At 39.0% G+C, this 17607-nt stretch overlaps 1 protein-coding gene across 1 annotated transcript in view; it reads left to right on the top strand.

The window, feature by feature from the left end:
* The first annotated feature begins 16821 nt into the window (after positions 1 to 16821).
* Positions 16822 to 17607, top strand: part of LOC110466829 — a 6058-nt gene continuing 5272 nt past the window's right edge. Inside the window, exon 1 of the mRNA XM_021523601.1 lies at positions 16822 to 17574. Coding sequence (XP_021379276.1) covers positions 16822 to 17574 — 753 coding nt within the window. The remainder of the gene's footprint in view (positions 17575 to 17607) is intronic.

Raw genomic sequence — 17607 nt, forward strand, 5'->3', positions numbered from 1 at the left:
TCGTCATGTGCTGCAGCCAATATACGCAGGAGAAAATCGCGCGGCAAGCACGCGCTCTTCATCGGAAAGGGCGGAACATAATTATTAAAACGGAAATGTTGGCACCTGCGACATCATTTGATGACGTCACTCCGGATTAAACTCCCATATGGATATAAAACTCGCCTAGGTTCAAGACACATTGCGTCTTCTGGTCACTTGACATGATAATTACGGCTTTTAGTGGCGCGTTCAGTAAGGGTTACTGTAAATAACTTACACAGATACCCGAGAGATTTACTAATGCCTGATAATGTGAGAAGTGTACTATTACATGCTGTGTAAAATACCAGGGAATGAAGAGCTTAGCAGAGACATTTTTATGTGAAGAACATACTTTGTTTGCGTAAACACACATTTATTCCTAAAGGATTGAATATATTTAACAGAAGGTTTCTAATGGTAATGCGACAATGTTGAAAAACTGTTAACTTATTTTTTAAAAAGAAATCAAAAAAGAATATAATGGCTTTTTATCTGGGGTTTTAAAACGTTTGAAGCAAGCGGTGTTTAAGTGCTTTGCTCCCCACCCCACCAAGACTCACAAATTGGTACTTTCGGCCAAAGACAGCCTTCCCTATTGACACATTATGTAAGTATAATATTGGCTTAGCATTTGAGTAGGTTTTAAATCTGAATGAATTGCAATCAGTCGAACAGGAAACTGTCCATTAATGTAAAAAAAAATCTTATCAACAATCGTGGAAAAAATAAATACATAAATAATACGGACAGACAATCCTACAGATATTAAAACAGGACTGCTCCTTGTCACTACCGGTATGACGAGAGACAACGAGAGACGTTTTAATTATGTTAACATTGATTCTACTGAAATTTACAAAAATTTGGCATTGTATTACCATCCATAAGACAAGGGAATAGCCGAGCTACTTCAATGGGACGGGTCTAACATTTAATGATTTCTAAACATTCTAAAAGGCTCAAATGAACTATCCCGTATCCCGGAGTTTTTACCGATCCGTGATTTCAAATTAAATATTTGAATAATTAGAATACACACGTGTATTTCTCCAAATGGAAACACTTTAAAGTAAATTCAATCAGCTTGAATAAAATACAACATCAGACTTCAACTTTGTGGCGTGTCATCAATACAAAACTTTGGTAGAAATCAAGTTTTATTTGATTTAGACAATTTTAATGAGAAGTTAAAATCATATGAACAAAATCATGGACGGTTTTTCTTGTGTATTACCATGATAAGGTATTTCTGTTTCACAGCCCACCTTCATGTTTCCTTCAAAATTACAATTTGGTTCTGTCCTTACTTACAAATTCAGGGTCTTACGCACATTCTTTCGTTTCAAAAGATGTTGAGACCAAATTGGATTTCAAACCTTTTTGCCCCCATCGACATCGACATGTGTCCATTTACAAAACATACTCCCGCCAGTTTCCCTCCCATAATGCAGTCAAGTTACTCCGCCATGTACTTTACCCCAACAACCGTCTCCTTAAAACCCCTTTGCACCTCTAACTCCTTCCTCCCCATCCTCTTCTCCTCCATATACCTACATCTACATGTACAATATTAGCCAGTGCCGTCCAATCGCCGTTTCACAAAAAAGGAGACGGATTTACATAAGTACTTTGTACTTGTTTTCGAATCCTATATGTTTATCATGTTTGTATAACTGGAATATTATACCGATAATATAATAAAGTTTAAACTTTTAACTAAGCTACAGACCAGACGGTGGATATCAGGACATAATCACACAACCCTCATCAGAAGGTCCGAAAATTATCATAAAGGCGGGAAAATAGGCGTTACTTGATGATGTCACACTGAATCTAGATCCAAAGCCGATTTAAAACACAGTGAGACACTGTGGCGGGGTGTCACTTACTGTGACAAATACGGCCTTTAGCGACACGTTTCAGTAGAATACATGCTGAACAGAAAACAAGTAGAATTTCCCAACGGTTTCAATTATACATGGTTATGCGACACTTTATGCAAATTTCAACGAACGTAACAGAAACCTAGCAAGCACCAGAAAACAATTGCCCTGTAGTTTCCCAGCTGCCCGACCGTAGGAGCGATCTTCCAAATAGGTTACATTTCGCCTTTCTGTGCCCATCGTGAACGGATATTTGGGGATTTAATTATTAGTTTGTTTCAGCAAAACGACCAGTTTAGTTATAGTGGTCACAGTTTACTCTGCTATTATATCTTTTCCATGTTTTCTCGATTGACACCTCCAGAAGACAATTGGTTCTAATACTTAATAAAAGCCTCTGCCTGACAGGGAAGCTGTTCTATCCCCGTGACAGAGTTTTGGTATTTACGTGTCTCTATGTCAGTGGTTGGAACTTTTAGTGAGAAATGTTCTATCTCTCTTTATCACATAACTGTCTCATTTTACTGTGTCATACGGTCATGTTATAAATATGTTATTGCACACGTGTAATAAAACCTAAAGGTGCTGCGATTGGTTTAAACCGTGAAATCATATTCCTACGCCGCTACAGGTACTACTTTTATTGACTACATTTACTATTACTACTCTAAAAGAAAGTGCAATGCTAATGGTGTCATTATTATTTTCATTGAATCTAAAACTGCTCATTACTAAAAACTAATGACGAAAATAGTCTGGAACAGCTTTTCACTGCGTAGAACTACACTAACTGTTCAGAGTCAGCTAAGGGAATGGGCGTAACTGTACCCATTCAAGGAACGGGGTTATTGTACCCACTCAAGGAACGGGGTTATTGTACCCACTCAAGGAACGTTTTTTTTTTTACCCACTCAAGGAACGACGGTTATTGTTTTCTCAAGTGGTACTTGAATACGTCAGGTAAATAAGTGCAGGAAGTAAACCCATTTAGATGTTTATTACAAATTCTTTCTATGAAGATATCTGTTGGAAGAAACATGTATCTATATGTATCTAACCAGGTGATGACGTCACATGTGTCGGCACCCTCTATGATTTTAGCCTTGCTTAAGTCAGATTATTTAGAAATTAACAAAAAATATCTTAATCATACTAAATGTTAATACGATTTAATCCTGTTTTGTTTATGGGGTGTGATCCTAAATGGGTAATGATACAAATGTTTAGTTTTCTCATGTCCCATTGAAGTTATTACCACAAAAACCTCGACAGAACATGTCAAATTCTCAAGTAAACCCTGGGTATCACGTATTTCACTTATGAACAGTGAAACTTTTATTTAAATTATCAATATATTTTTAACAGCTACTTTACAACTGACCATATTTCAGCGTCAAATCCTGTTTTGTTGAAAATTATCTTGTACATTTCTTTCGATGTTTCGCTAATAATGTCTACAAGAATACAAGAAACTGTATTTTTTGTCGTATATATGTAACATGAAACTTTATTTTTGAAAAAATATTTTTACGACAGAAAATCCTTATATAACGGTGAAATTATACTGGAGAAATATTGGCGAATATAACGAAGTTTTTCTGTTAATGAAAACGCAATATTAGATTAGGACATTCAATTCCTATTTCAGTTTCACACAGAATGAAATCAGAGTTAGCGATAAATTTACCGGAACGGCATTATGAAGGCATCATATCCAGAGACGTTTGTCATGGTCTAGATTAAGGGGAGATAACTGGGAATGTAATGAATGGAGTGTTAACGAATCTTTAATAATCGTAAGTGATATTTATCCAGAAACAAAGTTTCACATCCCAGGAAAATATAACCTCATGTTTTTTTTTTAATGCGGGCGATTACATGACAAAACAAATGAAGATCTAGTGCCACTTGCAAAATCAGCGCTTGCAAGGGTTATACAATATGTTGAATAATTGAGTAAAGACAGGTAAATCTTAAATTATTTTCTTTATAAATGAAGTTCATTTACGCAATGACGATGCACGACTAGTTATTATGCGGATCGAGCTTAATTTCTCTTTCCTACCTGTAGAGAACAAGTGTGATAACATTGGTTTAACATTGATGGTGAGGTTAATGGGTTTAACATTGATGGCGATGTTATTGAGTTTAACATTGATGGCGATGTTATTGAGTTTAACATAGATGGCGAGGTTAATGAGTTCAGCGTTGATGCCGAGGTCAATGAGTTTAACATTGAAGGCGATGTTAATGGGTTTAACATTGATAGTGAGGTTAATGGGTTCAACATTGATGGCGAGGTTAATAGGTTTAACATTGATGCCGAGGTTAATGAGTTTAACAGTGAAGGCGAGGTTAATGGGTTTAACATTGAAGGGGAGGTTAATGAGTTTAACATTGAAGGCGAGGTTAATGGGTTTAACATTGATGGCGAGGTTAATGAGTTTAACATTGAAGGCGAGGCGATCGGTGTTCGTTGCAGTGATAAGTTGTGTGAAACGAGGATTGGAGGTCATGTTATCTAACGTTGGGAGGTAAAATGAATGGCGATGTCAGATACAGCCATTCCGGTTGATCGTATCCAAACTCCGAACGATAAATCTTTGCTACTATGTTTGTGTATGTGACAAAAGCCGTTTCCCTCATTAACAGCTTTTGACCTGACCCAATGTGTATACATTGCGTAGTTTATACCAAATAGATTATGTGTTTTAGGGTTGAGGCTAATTTTACTAAATTTTTTTGGACAGATTGTCGGTGAATTGAAAAACGTTATACGCTTTTGTATGCGTACTATTGGAGGTCATATGTAAATGTGATATTGCGATGGAAGGAAATTCGAAAATGCAAAAATAGGTGGTTAGGAATAGCTGTAAGAAAGTACCTGTTAGAGCGGTAAGAGGAAATGTGATATAAATTTTGGTCACCGTTTGCCTACTGTACTGTATAGTGTAATCAAGGAAGAGTAATGTGTATGTGTGCTGTGGTATCAGTTAATCTCCATGTTAATGGGGGTTATCTCCCTTGCTTTATTACAGTGTTATTATTCCGTATAGTTTTACTTTTTAAGTAACTTTAAACTCAATGAACGAATATTCTCGTTATATAATTGATCGAATTTTCTGACCATTCATGGACAGAATTTATATCAGATAACCCTGTAATTCAATCCATTCAATTTTAACAAGTCAAGTCGAAAGAGAGAGCACATCACACCTGCGCTTTATTCGTTGCACTGGTTACCTGTACGATACAGGTCGCAGTACAAAATTCTGGTATACACATACAAGGCAATGAATGGAACAGCTCCTCAGTACCTACAGGAACTTGTTACCCTGTATCAGCCGTCAAGATCACTGCGGTCGGAGTCAGAATCTTTGTTGTGTGTCCCAAAATCTCGTACTGTGACCTACGGAAACAGATGCTTTGGGAGGGTTTCGGCTACGTTGTGGAATAGCTTACCATCTGCTATTAGGAAGTCGAATACCCTGGCCAAGTTCAAGAGAAACATAAAAACTCACCTCTTCACGTCTGCATTTTAGAATCTTTGCAAAGACGTCATGTAAATACCACCTTTTTATTTGTTCAATTATGTGCACATTGCTTGTTAAATGTATGAAAGTGATTGCAAGCCTATTACTATTATCCATATGTTGTAAAGCGCCTTAGAGTAATTTTACAAATTATATAGGGCGCTATATAAATGCTGTATATTATTATTATTATTATTATTATTATTATTTTAGTCAGTCAATTCATTTTGTTGAAATACATGAATGTGAAATGGGGAATGGGAGGTGGGGTTTCATGCGATATGGCGAATAGAGATGATGATAAATGGCGGTGAGATCTTTTTTGATTTCAACATATTTTATTGACATAGAAGAATGTTACACTGTCAAAAGGATTGGACAACAGGCTTGTAGCCTATATAAGTCCTCTCCATTGATGGCAGGTATATGGACATAATGGATTGATTTTATAATAATAAGATTTTGCTTACTGTCAAAAATTAATCATTGTAAATCAGTATCATATTTGGCGTTAGAACGTTTTTTCTTTCTCTTTTTTTTTTCTTTTTCTTTTTTTCTTTTTTAGACAATATGTCACTACAAAAATAAATGTACAGTACTGCTCATTAAATAATATGATATAAGCATAACTATTTTGTAACGGATACAATATGAATATGTACGAATTGGCTCGATGATTTAATTTCTGGTACATGGAAAATTTAATCAACATACATTTTATTTTGTAATAATATATTTGTGTATCCATTATATTTTGTAATTAGTGTCTGCATATTTTGGTATAGAGAAAAATTGCATGTAATTAGGGTCTAAAATTCTGATTATATTTCTTCTACATATTGTCTATAGTCCTACTGCCAATANCTATATAAGTCCTCTCCATTGATGGTAGGTATATGGACATAATGGATTGAATTTATAATAATAAGATTTTGCTTACTGTCAAAAATTAACATTTGTAAATCTAATTAGATATTTACATAATTAAGAGGTTATTATATAAAATATGGTGTGGGTGGGGGAAGGGGGATAACTCCCATAGAATAGTGTATTAATTGGATTTAGTCTGCAGTATACAATGTAGGTAAAATATATATATTGGTTATAGACCGCATATACATGTAGTATTCAAGCTTTAATATCAGATGGAAGACCGCACAGTCCTTGTGTTACGTTTAGGTCTTCAACTGAACACTGTACAGGATCCAGAGCAAATATTATTGAGATCTAAAGAGAGATGATGCTGGAGATGAAGATAAGATGGCAGTCGGTCTAAGGGTGGCATTGAGGTCAAGAACAGAAACCGTTAACAAATACATTTTGCGTTTTCAGTCCTTGTGTATCAATATTTGTATGCATAGCTTCATAATTAGTTACAGTATTTTCAAATACTAAGTAATATCAAGTCACTCGTATGCTACTGACATAGAGTCAATGATCATATTCAAATGGTCAACTGCTGGTCAGTATCAGTGCTACTCTTGATAACAAGCTACGGGACATGGTTCTCCCTAGTGATCCCTGTCCCACTACGCTGCGGTTCTATCTCTGCATGAAGTTACCTCCCCTTGTCTTCCGTTTGGATATAACTGTAGAACAATTTGACCATGACACTTCTGCCGACTAGGTACATATTGAAGCTTAGTCTGTTACAGCGATAGTTTTCCAGCCTGAAGTTCAGGGTTCAAATCCGGGTCAAACATCGCGCTGTGATTTTGTTAACAAGAACACTGTTCTTAATTATATACATATTTTTGAACTTCATTACTTCTCATTAATGTCCCGTAAGGTATGGTTACCTTTTCAGAAACGATTTAGCAGCTTCCACTACTTACAGAGTATTATTTTGCTCACATTAATTTCTGTCACACTGTGCGGCCAAATACCTTTGTTGACCAGTGGCCCAGTCGGTTAGAGACTAGCACAACAATCAGTTCCAGAGTTTGAACCTCGGTCTACACCCACTGAATTTTTAAATATAGTACAACGCTGTTTGTATGATCTTGTTAATTTCATCCTTAATATTTTTTCATAAAAAGCCCGGCAAGGTATGGTTTTCTTTTCAGAAATAATTTATCAAAGCTATGGTCATGCCGGAAAAACCCATTTCCAATGTGTAGTACCAGTTTTTGGCAGTGGTACGAAGACCTTTAAAATATAATGTCTTGTTGCTACTAAATCATGCATTACCATGACGACGTAAACGTAACATGTGACTGTGTTGAAGAGTTGGGTAATGGTACTGTTACAGACACCCATTACTGGTCAGGTGTTATACTAAAACATCACAGGTTAGCATCACAAAGCCTTCTTCCATTCCTCAGGGAAAACTCCATCAAATGTCTACGACAATTGGGGTGTTTTATTTCTCACTTCTGACGAATTTTGTGAAACAACACATTACAGAGCTGTAATGGGAATCTCGCGGCGCAACGAGAATCTCGTGGGACACGAGACCAGACACGATTGGTGTCGACGAAAATTCACGGATATAAGATGTTAAAACACTAACATTGCAGAAAATATATTTTCTGTTTTCTTTTAATTTGGTTGTCATATTGTGCCGGAGTCCCTTTGAAATGTAAATACAAACCTCTCATATATAAATTTAAAGTTTGAAGATCGTAAGAATTTTCCAGAAAGATGAACGAAAACAGACACAAGTGATTGCACTATAATATTTGGTATTTGATAAATTATGTCAACCATGAATAAATTACACTGCAATTGTTTTGCCCTTTTAGGACTCATCGGTGTAGTCTCGTTCAACCAGACTCTTATTGTCTGCACAAGCTACGTCGAACAGAGAGATCAAGCGTCTTGTTGAACGAGAGGCTAACAAGGTGGTGTAAACTAATGTTGAAGCAGAAGGAAGGTGCATAAAATCCGTCGTTTTGTGAATTTCAAAAAGATTAGATGATCTCTTAATGTAAAGTAGGCACCCTATTTTTGGAGAGCTACTCGTGAATTACATTCATATTTGATGACTTTAAATAAAACGCTTCTCTTTCATTTCATGAACAGCAAATAATATTGCAAAATAAAGATCAGTTTTTGCAATTGCCATTTATCGATATAGTTATATAAGCAACCCTATTCAACAACTAAGCTACCAAACAGCTACTAACCAACGACCACCAAATCTCCAGAATTCTAACTCGAGTCAAATCTGATAACAAATACGTATTCGGAACGATAGGCGAGAAATGCTTTATCGACAAAACCGCCATGGAAATATTAATCCAAGTAAAATCATGTCCTAAATTGAAAACCGGATAAGCGACAAGCACCACAAGGTAATTTTTATTTTTAAGTATAATCAAAGTCATCGACTGACATATTGCACAAAGAAATGGAAGATTTCCAAATGAGATCATGATAGTGATCATCAAACCTGTCCACGATCTTCATCAACTCACAAAACCTCGTGCTTTAAGTTGGTCCATTTGACACCTGTCATGGACTCATAATATTCTGATATTTTATGATCTGTTTCATTACAGACACATACATATTTAATGATGAACGTAAGACACATTTTTGCATTTATAACCAAATTTTACAGGTGCTGTCTTATTAAGTGTCTTTTACGTTCATCTTTCATGATACATGGCGGAATTCTCTGCTGGTTGAGTTTTAGGTCCCCGAGGTTTGCTGTACTCGTGATGGTCACAGTTATCTCATTTGAGTAGTGACACGGTTTATACACATTTGACTCATTATTACATTGAAATTAACCGGTACACCTCTTCTTTTTGAAATTCCTATAATTTAGAATTTTACGTATCTCTCTTTCTGTTTTAACAGTAGCTTAGACAAATTGGGAGTTCCACATTTTTCCGAGGGTGTAAGCTGCAGGATAATTAATTTTTGGCATATTGTATCTATTTTACATGTGCAATTATATGTATTTACGTACCATTGCTCGTTATGGCCCCTTTAGTGTGACCTCTGGTTGCCAGGAGACGGTCACTAGTGACGTAATATGTGGGTGTGTCTAGCCGAGGTCAGTGATGTTATGTTTAACGACTTACGAGAGTACTTCAGAGCTATATCGTTGTAATACGTGGTGTCTGTGTCAGGTTACTAACGGTATAAAACTCCGTGTCGCTGAACCCCTATAACTGGAATGTACGTTCAAACATCAACTAAGCTGCTATTGTACCACGACTTGCGGTGATTTATTGTCTGTATACAGGCAGATAAACGAATTCCAAACAGTTCCACTTGTATAAATCCCTTTTAAATGAAATCAAATGAAATTAAACTTAAGTCCATGTACTTTTGGCATGGCGGAAATAACCGAGGATGTAATGGATCTGACGTTCTGCTCATTTTCGGTATTGGATACCATCGTTACAATGCGTTTCTGTTGTTTGTCTATCTGTATGACTATCAGANCACATACATATTTAATGATGAACGTAAGACACATTTTTGCATTTATAACCAAATTTTACAGGTGCTGTCTTATTAAGTGTCTTTTACGTTCATCTTTCATGATACATGGCGGAATTCTCTGCTGGTTGAGTTTTAGGTCCCCGAGGTTTGCTGTACTCGTGATGGTCACAGTTATCTCATTTGAGTAGTGACACGGTTTATACACATTTGACTCATTATTACATTGAAATTAACCGGTACACCTCTTCTTTTTGAAATTCCTATAATTTAGAATTTTACGTATCTCTCTTTCTGTTTTAACAGTAGCTTAGACAAATTGGGAGTTCCACATTTTTCCGAGGGTGTAAGCTGCAGGATAATTAATTTTTGGCATATTGTATCTATTTTACATGTGCAATTATATGTATTTACGTACCATTGCTCGTTATGGCCCCTTTAGTGTGACCTCTGGTTGCCAGGAGACGGTCACTAGTGACGTAATATGTGGGTGTGTCTAGCCGAGGTCAGTGATGTTATGTTTAACGACTTACGAGAGTACTTCAGAGCTATATCGTTGTAATACGTGGTGTCTGTGTCAGGTTACTAACGGTATAAAACTCCGTGTCGCTGAACCCCTATAACTGGAATGTACGTTCAAACATCAACTAAGCTGCTATTGTACCACGACTTGCGGTGATTTATTGTCTGTATACAGGCAGATAAACGAATTCCAAACAGTTCCACTTGTATAAATCCCTTTTAAATGAAATCAAATGAAATTAAACTTAAGTCCATGTACTTTTGGCATGGCGGAAATAACCGAGGATGTAATGGATCTGACGTTCTGCTCATTTTCGGTATTGGATACCATCGTTACAATGCGTTTCTGTTGTTTGTCTATCTGTATGACTATCAGACATATGAACGACACACGATAAAGTGTACATGTAATCTATAATGTTTTATACGTTTTATACTTACAAATCGATATGAATGATATGTAGTAATACTAAGATAGATAGCGGTGGATACAGAATGAGTATATTTATCTAAAAACTCCTGCTTACAGGATGAGTCTATTACTAAAAATAGGTGTTACATGTCACTGCTTACAGGATGAGTCTATTACTAAAAATAGGTGTTACATGTCACTGCGTACAGAATGAGTCTATTACTAAAAATAGGTGTTACATGTCACTGCTTACAGGATGAGTCTATTACTACAAATAGGTGTTACATGTCACTGCTTACAGGATGAGTCTATTGATAAAAATAGGTGTTACATGTCACTGCGTACAGGATGAGTCTATTGATAAAAATAGGGGTTACATGTCACTGCTTACAGGATGATTATATTACTAAAAATAGGTGTTACATGTCACTGCGTACAGGATGAGTCTATTGATAAAAATAGCAGTGAGATCAAGAATAGAAACCATTTACACATACATTTTTTGCGATCTGATGAAGGTGACAGTGTGCAAGTAATATTCATCGAAACGTCACATAACATTTTGTTGGTTGTGTAAAAAGAACTTTTCATAATGATATATCTCATGTTTGGTTCAGTGTCATCCTGCAGTACCGCAGGATTTCACTGAGACAAACAGGAGAGATATCACTGCGTACAGGTTGAGTCCATTTATACAAAATAGGTGCCGCAAATTTAACTGAGCGAACCAAGAACAATTTAGTGTTTATTTATAGGGGTTAATATTCTTTCAAAAGTTAAGGTCATTATCGGACGTGTCTCTTTGTAGGTTGTGTATGTCTGCATGTGGGTATGTGTGCCGCACGGAGGCAGGGCGTGTCAAGGCATTTACCTCTTTGTTATATCGCACAAATCTGATGCCGATTATGGAGTGCCTCACTGAAATAATATAGCACAGTATTCCACCCGGAAACTTTATTACTCACTAGTTACAGTAGGATGTTAAAAGGGCGACAACTCGTCTAGTTATAGTATAGACTATGACAAAGTGAAGATGGTGTACTAATATATCACTTGTTCACGAAACGTGAACAAGAGCCCAATGGGCCTGCATCCCTCACCTGGTATTAATCTCACACTTGTAACCTTAAAAGTGGGCAAAAATAAAGCTACAGGCAAAATATCAGTATTTATGATTATGAGTCATTCAAAAGATTTTAACACATTTGACCCCTGTGACTTTGAAAGTCGAACGAGGTTATTACGTTGAACAAACTGTATAGCCCTTCATCGCAGCATGTAACTTGCCAAATATAGCTATCCTAGACGTTTTGTTTACTGAGATAAGGTCATTTAAAGGTTTATAGACATTTGACCAAGTGTGCCTTGAAAGTGGGTAAAGATCATTAAAATGAAAAAATAATAACTTGATAGCCCTTTATCCAAGCTTGTTACTGGCCAAATATCAATATTTTTGGCTTTTGGTTATTTAGGAGAAGTCGTTTAAAGATTTAAAAAAATATCTTTGACCCATGTGACCTTGAATATAAGTCACGGTTTTTCATTTGAACAAACATAGTAGCCCTTCATCTGAGCATGGTACAAGCCAAATATCATCATCCTGGGCCTTTTCGTTATTTAAATATTTTAAACATATTTGATCCCTGTGACGTTGAATATATAAGTCAAGGTAATTCATTTGAACAAACTTGATAATCTTTTATCCCAACACGTTATTGGCGAAATATCATCATCATGTGCATTTTGGTTATTCAGAAGAATTCGTTTCAAGATTTAAAATAAATTTGACCCCTGTGACCTTAAATTTAAGTCAAGGTCATTGATTTGAACAGACTTGGTAGTCCTTCATCACAGCACGCTACTGGCCAAATACCATCACACTATAAGTTGTTTAAATTAAAAAGTTGACGCCGGAAGGACGACGGACGACCGGCCGACGGATGCTGCACTACGGCATAAGCTCAGTTGGTCCTTTCCTACGAATTCATGGAAAAGACAAAAGAAACCCAAAATAACAATCGCCCAAAGAAACAAGGTGTGTTATGTTTACGCTGCGTTCCTGAACAATGTGTCGGATTTATATAACAACATCGAATAAGTTTCGAAAATAATATCGTATATTACAAAATTAGAATATTAGAATTTATTCATTTATACAAGTACATGGAATCCTCCCTCCCCCGTGTCTGTGATACGTCACGTGACATGCGTCGATTACCCGCTCTTAGATCACGTTCCGTCATTACTGAATCTAATCCGTGCCTACACGAACCCATATATGGACATGTACGTAATGGGTTAGTGACTTACACGACATCAGACATTCGTTCTTGTCTTGACAACCAATTAGAGCACTCGTACCTTATTTCAAATTAAACGGAGTGTGAAAGCTCGCGCATGATAGCAAACGATAGAAAAGTAATACATACATATGTCTGTCATGTGTCACCGGTGTCACGATCGTGTCACGTTCCTCTCTAAGAGCACGAGCGCAGTGAAGGGATGTAGCACGTGATTCATCAGTTGGTGTATAGTTGGAATAAAACGAGAAACAAAACATCATCCACATCATCAATACACACACATATATATATGTGCGTAATCTGAAATAATCGACGAACTACTGTTTAAGCTGGTGAACATTTTTGTCAACACCTAGTATCTTTGATGCCTGAACAGAGAAGCTATACTGATATAACTGATAACGAATAGAGACTACCTTAGTGGATCTTACAGGTACAAGATCCACTAGTAGAACGACAAGTACCCTTTTGGATTGTCGCAAAGGACATTGAAAACTCCACTTTTGTCAAAAGCTTCGATTATAGATGTACACATGTAAAACCTTTTGCAAAATCGATCTTATCGACTTGTTTGATGTTTCAGACATGTCAGAGTTCCAAATATGAAATTATAAACTTTAATACCTCCAGTATACTTATTACTGGGATGACTTACAGCAGTTCCTTCACTTATAAACAATATTGCACAAGGCACTCTGTACCAGTTAACTGCACTACCTCCCCTGTTGTGTATGGTGTTAAATGTCTACTGGTGTGTGTCCACTGTTGAGTACGTTGTTGAGTGTCCACTGTTGTGTGTCCACTGTTGAGTGTGATGTTGAGTGTCCACAGTTGAGTGCTCATTGTTGTGTGTGGTGTTGTATGTCCACTGTTGTGTATGGTGTTGAGTGTCCACTGTTGTGTGTCCACTGCTGTGTATGGTGTTGAGTGTCCACTGTTGTGTGTCCACTGCTGTGTGTCCACTGCTGTGTATGGTGTTGAGTGTCCACTGTTGTGTGTCTACTGCTGTGTGTCCACTGTTGAGTGTGGTATTGAATGTCCACTGTTGTGTGTCCACTGTTGTGTGTCACTGTTGTCTGTCCACTGTTGTGTGTCCACTGTTGAGTGTCCATTGTTGTGTATCCACTGTTGAGTGTCCATTATTGTGTGTCCACTGTTGAGTGTCCATTGTTGTGGGTCCACTGTTGAGTGCGGTATTGAGTGTTCACTGTTGTGTGTCCACTGTTGTGTGTGGTATTGAGGGTCCACTGTTGAGTGTTCACGTTGTGTGTTCACTGTTGTGTATCCACTGTTGTGTGTCCACTGTTGTGTGTGATGTTGTGTGTCCATTGTTGTGTGTCCACTGTTGTGTGTGGTGTCGTGTGTCCATTGTTGTGTGTCCACTGTTGAGTGTCCACTGTTGTGTGTGGTGTTGAGCGTCCATTGTTGTGTGTCCCCACTGTTGTGTGTGGTATTGAGGGTCCACTGTTGAGTGTTCACGTTGTGGTCCACTGTTGTGTGTGCTATTGAGTGTCCACTGTTGTGTGTGGTGTTGAGTGTCCACTGTTGTGTGTGGTGTTGAGCGTCCACTGTTGTGTGAGGTGTTGAGTGTCCACTGTTAAGTGTGGTGTTGAGTGTCCACTGTTGAGTGTGATATTAAGCGTCCACTGTTGTGTGTCCACTGTTGAGTGTGGTATTGAGTGTCCACTGTTGTGTGTCCACTGTTATGTTTGATGTTGAGCGTTCACTGTTGTGTCTCCAGTGGTGAGTGTCCACTGTTGTGTGTGCTATTGAGTGTCCAATGTTGTGTGTCCACTGTTGAGTGTGGTATTGAGTGTCAACTGTTGTGTGTCCACTGTTATGTTTGATGTTGAGCGTTCACTGTTGTGTCTCCACTGGTAAGTGTCCCCTGTTGTGTGTGCTATTGAGTGTCCACTGTTGTGTGTGGTGTTGAGTGTCCACTGTTGTGTGTGGTGTTGAGCGTCCACTGTTGTGTGTGGTGTTGAGTGTCCACTGTTAAGTGTGGTGTTGAGTGTCCACTGTTGTGTGTCCACTGCTCTGTATGGTGTTGAGTGTCCACTGTTGTGTGTCCACTGCTGTGTGTGGTATTGAGGCTCCACTGTTGAGTGTGGTATTGAGTGTCCACTGTTGTGTGTCCACTGCTGAGTGTCCACTGTTGTGTGTGGTATTGAGGGTCCACTGTTGTGTGTCCACTGCTGTGTATGGTGTTGAGTGTCCACTGTTGTGTGTCCACTGCTGTGTGTGGTATTGAGTGTCCACTGTTGAGTGTGGTATTGAGTGTCCACTGTTGTGTGTCCACTGTTGAGTGTCCACTGTTGTGTGTGATATTGAGCGTCCACTGTTGTGTGTCCACTGCTGTGTATGGTGTTGAGTGTCCACTGTTGTGTGTCCACTGTTGAGTGTCCACTGTTGTGTGTGATATTGAGTGTCCACTGTTGTGTGTCCACTGCTGTGTGTCCGCTGTTGAGTGTGGTATTGAGTGTCCACTGTTGTGTGTCCACTGTTGTGTGTCACTGTTGTCTGTCCACTGTTGTGTGTCCACTGTTGTGTATCCACTGTTGAGAGTCCACTGTTGAGTGTTCACGTTGTGTGTTCACTGTTGTGTATCCACTGTTGTGTGTCCACTGTTGTGTGTCCACTGTTGTGTGTGGTATTGAGTGTCCATTGTTGTGTGTCCACTGTTGTGTGTGGTGTCGTGTGTCCATTGTTGTGTGTCCACTGGTGAGTGTCCACTGTTGTGTGTGCTATTGAGTGTCCACTGTTGTGTGTCCACTGTTGTGTGTTGTATTGAGTGTCCATTGTTGTGTGTCCACTGTTGTGGGTGGTGTCGTGTGTCCATTGTTGTGTGTCCACTGGGGAGTGTCCACTGTTGTGTGTGCTATTGAGTGTCCAATGTTGTGTGTCCACTGTTGAGTGTGGCATTGAGTGTCCACTGTTGTGTGTCCACTGTTATGTTTGATGTTGAGCGTTCACTGTTGTGTGTCCATTGTTGTGTGTCCACTGGTTAGTGTCCACTGTTGTGTATGGTGTTGAGTGTCCACTGTTGTGTGTGGTGTTGAGTGTCCACTGTTAAGTGTGGTGTTGAGTGTCCACTGTTAAGTGTGGTATCTAGTGTGCTCTCTAGGTCTCCAAGAAAGCTGGGTCCACGTCCCGAGGCTGGGTACATTGGTGCTCAGTGCGTATGTGATCATTTCGGGGGTGTGATTGTCGCGCGCTGGGCGTCAACGTAGCAGAAGGCTTTCACAGTAGCTCCAATTTGAGCCAACCTGTTTGCCGTGGGTTGCGTCTCGTATTCCTGGGGGAAGAAGATCCTGGTGGTTGAGCAGGGGTCGGAATCACTGATGAACTCTGGATTGGAGGGAGACATGATCCGACTTTCTGCAACATACTACTTTGGCTTCGGACTCTGGGAAGTCGAGAGGTGGTATGGGCCCTCTATCACCAATCGGCTGGTCACGCCGAGCCCTTGGTTTACATACTTCCAAGAAGGCGGTGGCTTAGGGTCAATCGCGAGAGTATGCTCTTCCGGGTAATATATATACTCGTTATGTATACTTTTACGAGTATACTACTTTGTGTATCCCTGACACTTTGGCGCTGGATATCCGCGCTGATATTAGTGTCCCCTTGTTGGGCTCCGGGGCGGGCGGGGACACAGACAGTGAACTAATTAATAAACATACATGGGTAATGAAAAAAACACAGAAAAACACCCTACAACTACCACATTCCCACAATTCATCATCATGTCGTCAACCACTAGTGGAAAAACTGCAGCAACATTGTCTCCTCTTCTGTTGAGGAAGGGTATAAAAGGAATAGCTGGGGACGTAAAGTCCGTCAAACCTTTGGGATCTGGCGATCTCCTAATCGAAGTTTTTCGCAAACAACAGGCGATTAACCTACTGGGTACCACCAGTTTTGGAGGTATCAGTGTTATAGTGAAAGCACATCCATCACTAAACAGCAGCAAGGGGGTAATCAGATGCCCCGCCCTGCGTAATGACGCTGATGCCGCCATACTGGAGTACTTCCAGGAGGAGGAGATCCCAGTCTCTGAGGTGCGACGGATTTTGTCCAAGAAGAACAACAAGTTGGTTCCAACAGACACATTTGTACTGACCTTTGCTACCCCATCACTACCTTCGGCCGTAGTGATTGGTTACCAAAGGTGCAGTGTCTCCGTCTACATCCCTAATCCATTAAGATGCCGTAACTGCCAGAAGTACGGACATCATGAAAAAAGATGTAGGCGGAAGACCGTTTGCCAGTACTGTGGTCGTGAAGGTCATGAGGACCAAAGCGACTGTGATATTGCCAACCTGCGTTGTGTTAATTGTGAGGGAAAGCATGCTGCTTCGTCTCGAGACTGTCCTGCCTGGAATCGCGAGAGAGAGATATTGCGGGTCAAATTTACCCGAAATGTCTCCTTCCCCGAGGCTAGGAGGATAGTGGAGAGCACGGACGTGGCTGCTCCCTCATATGCACAAGTGACGAAAGTCCGGTCGCCGGTTGACAGTGTCGCAGTCAAG

This window comes from Mizuhopecten yessoensis, unplaced genomic scaffold (genome assembly GCF_002113885.1).
Source record: "Mizuhopecten yessoensis strain PY_sf001 unplaced genomic scaffold, ASM211388v2 scaffold1707, whole genome shotgun sequence".
Taxonomy (NCBI): Eukaryota; Metazoa; Mollusca; class Bivalvia; order Pectinida; family Pectinidae; genus Mizuhopecten; species Mizuhopecten yessoensis.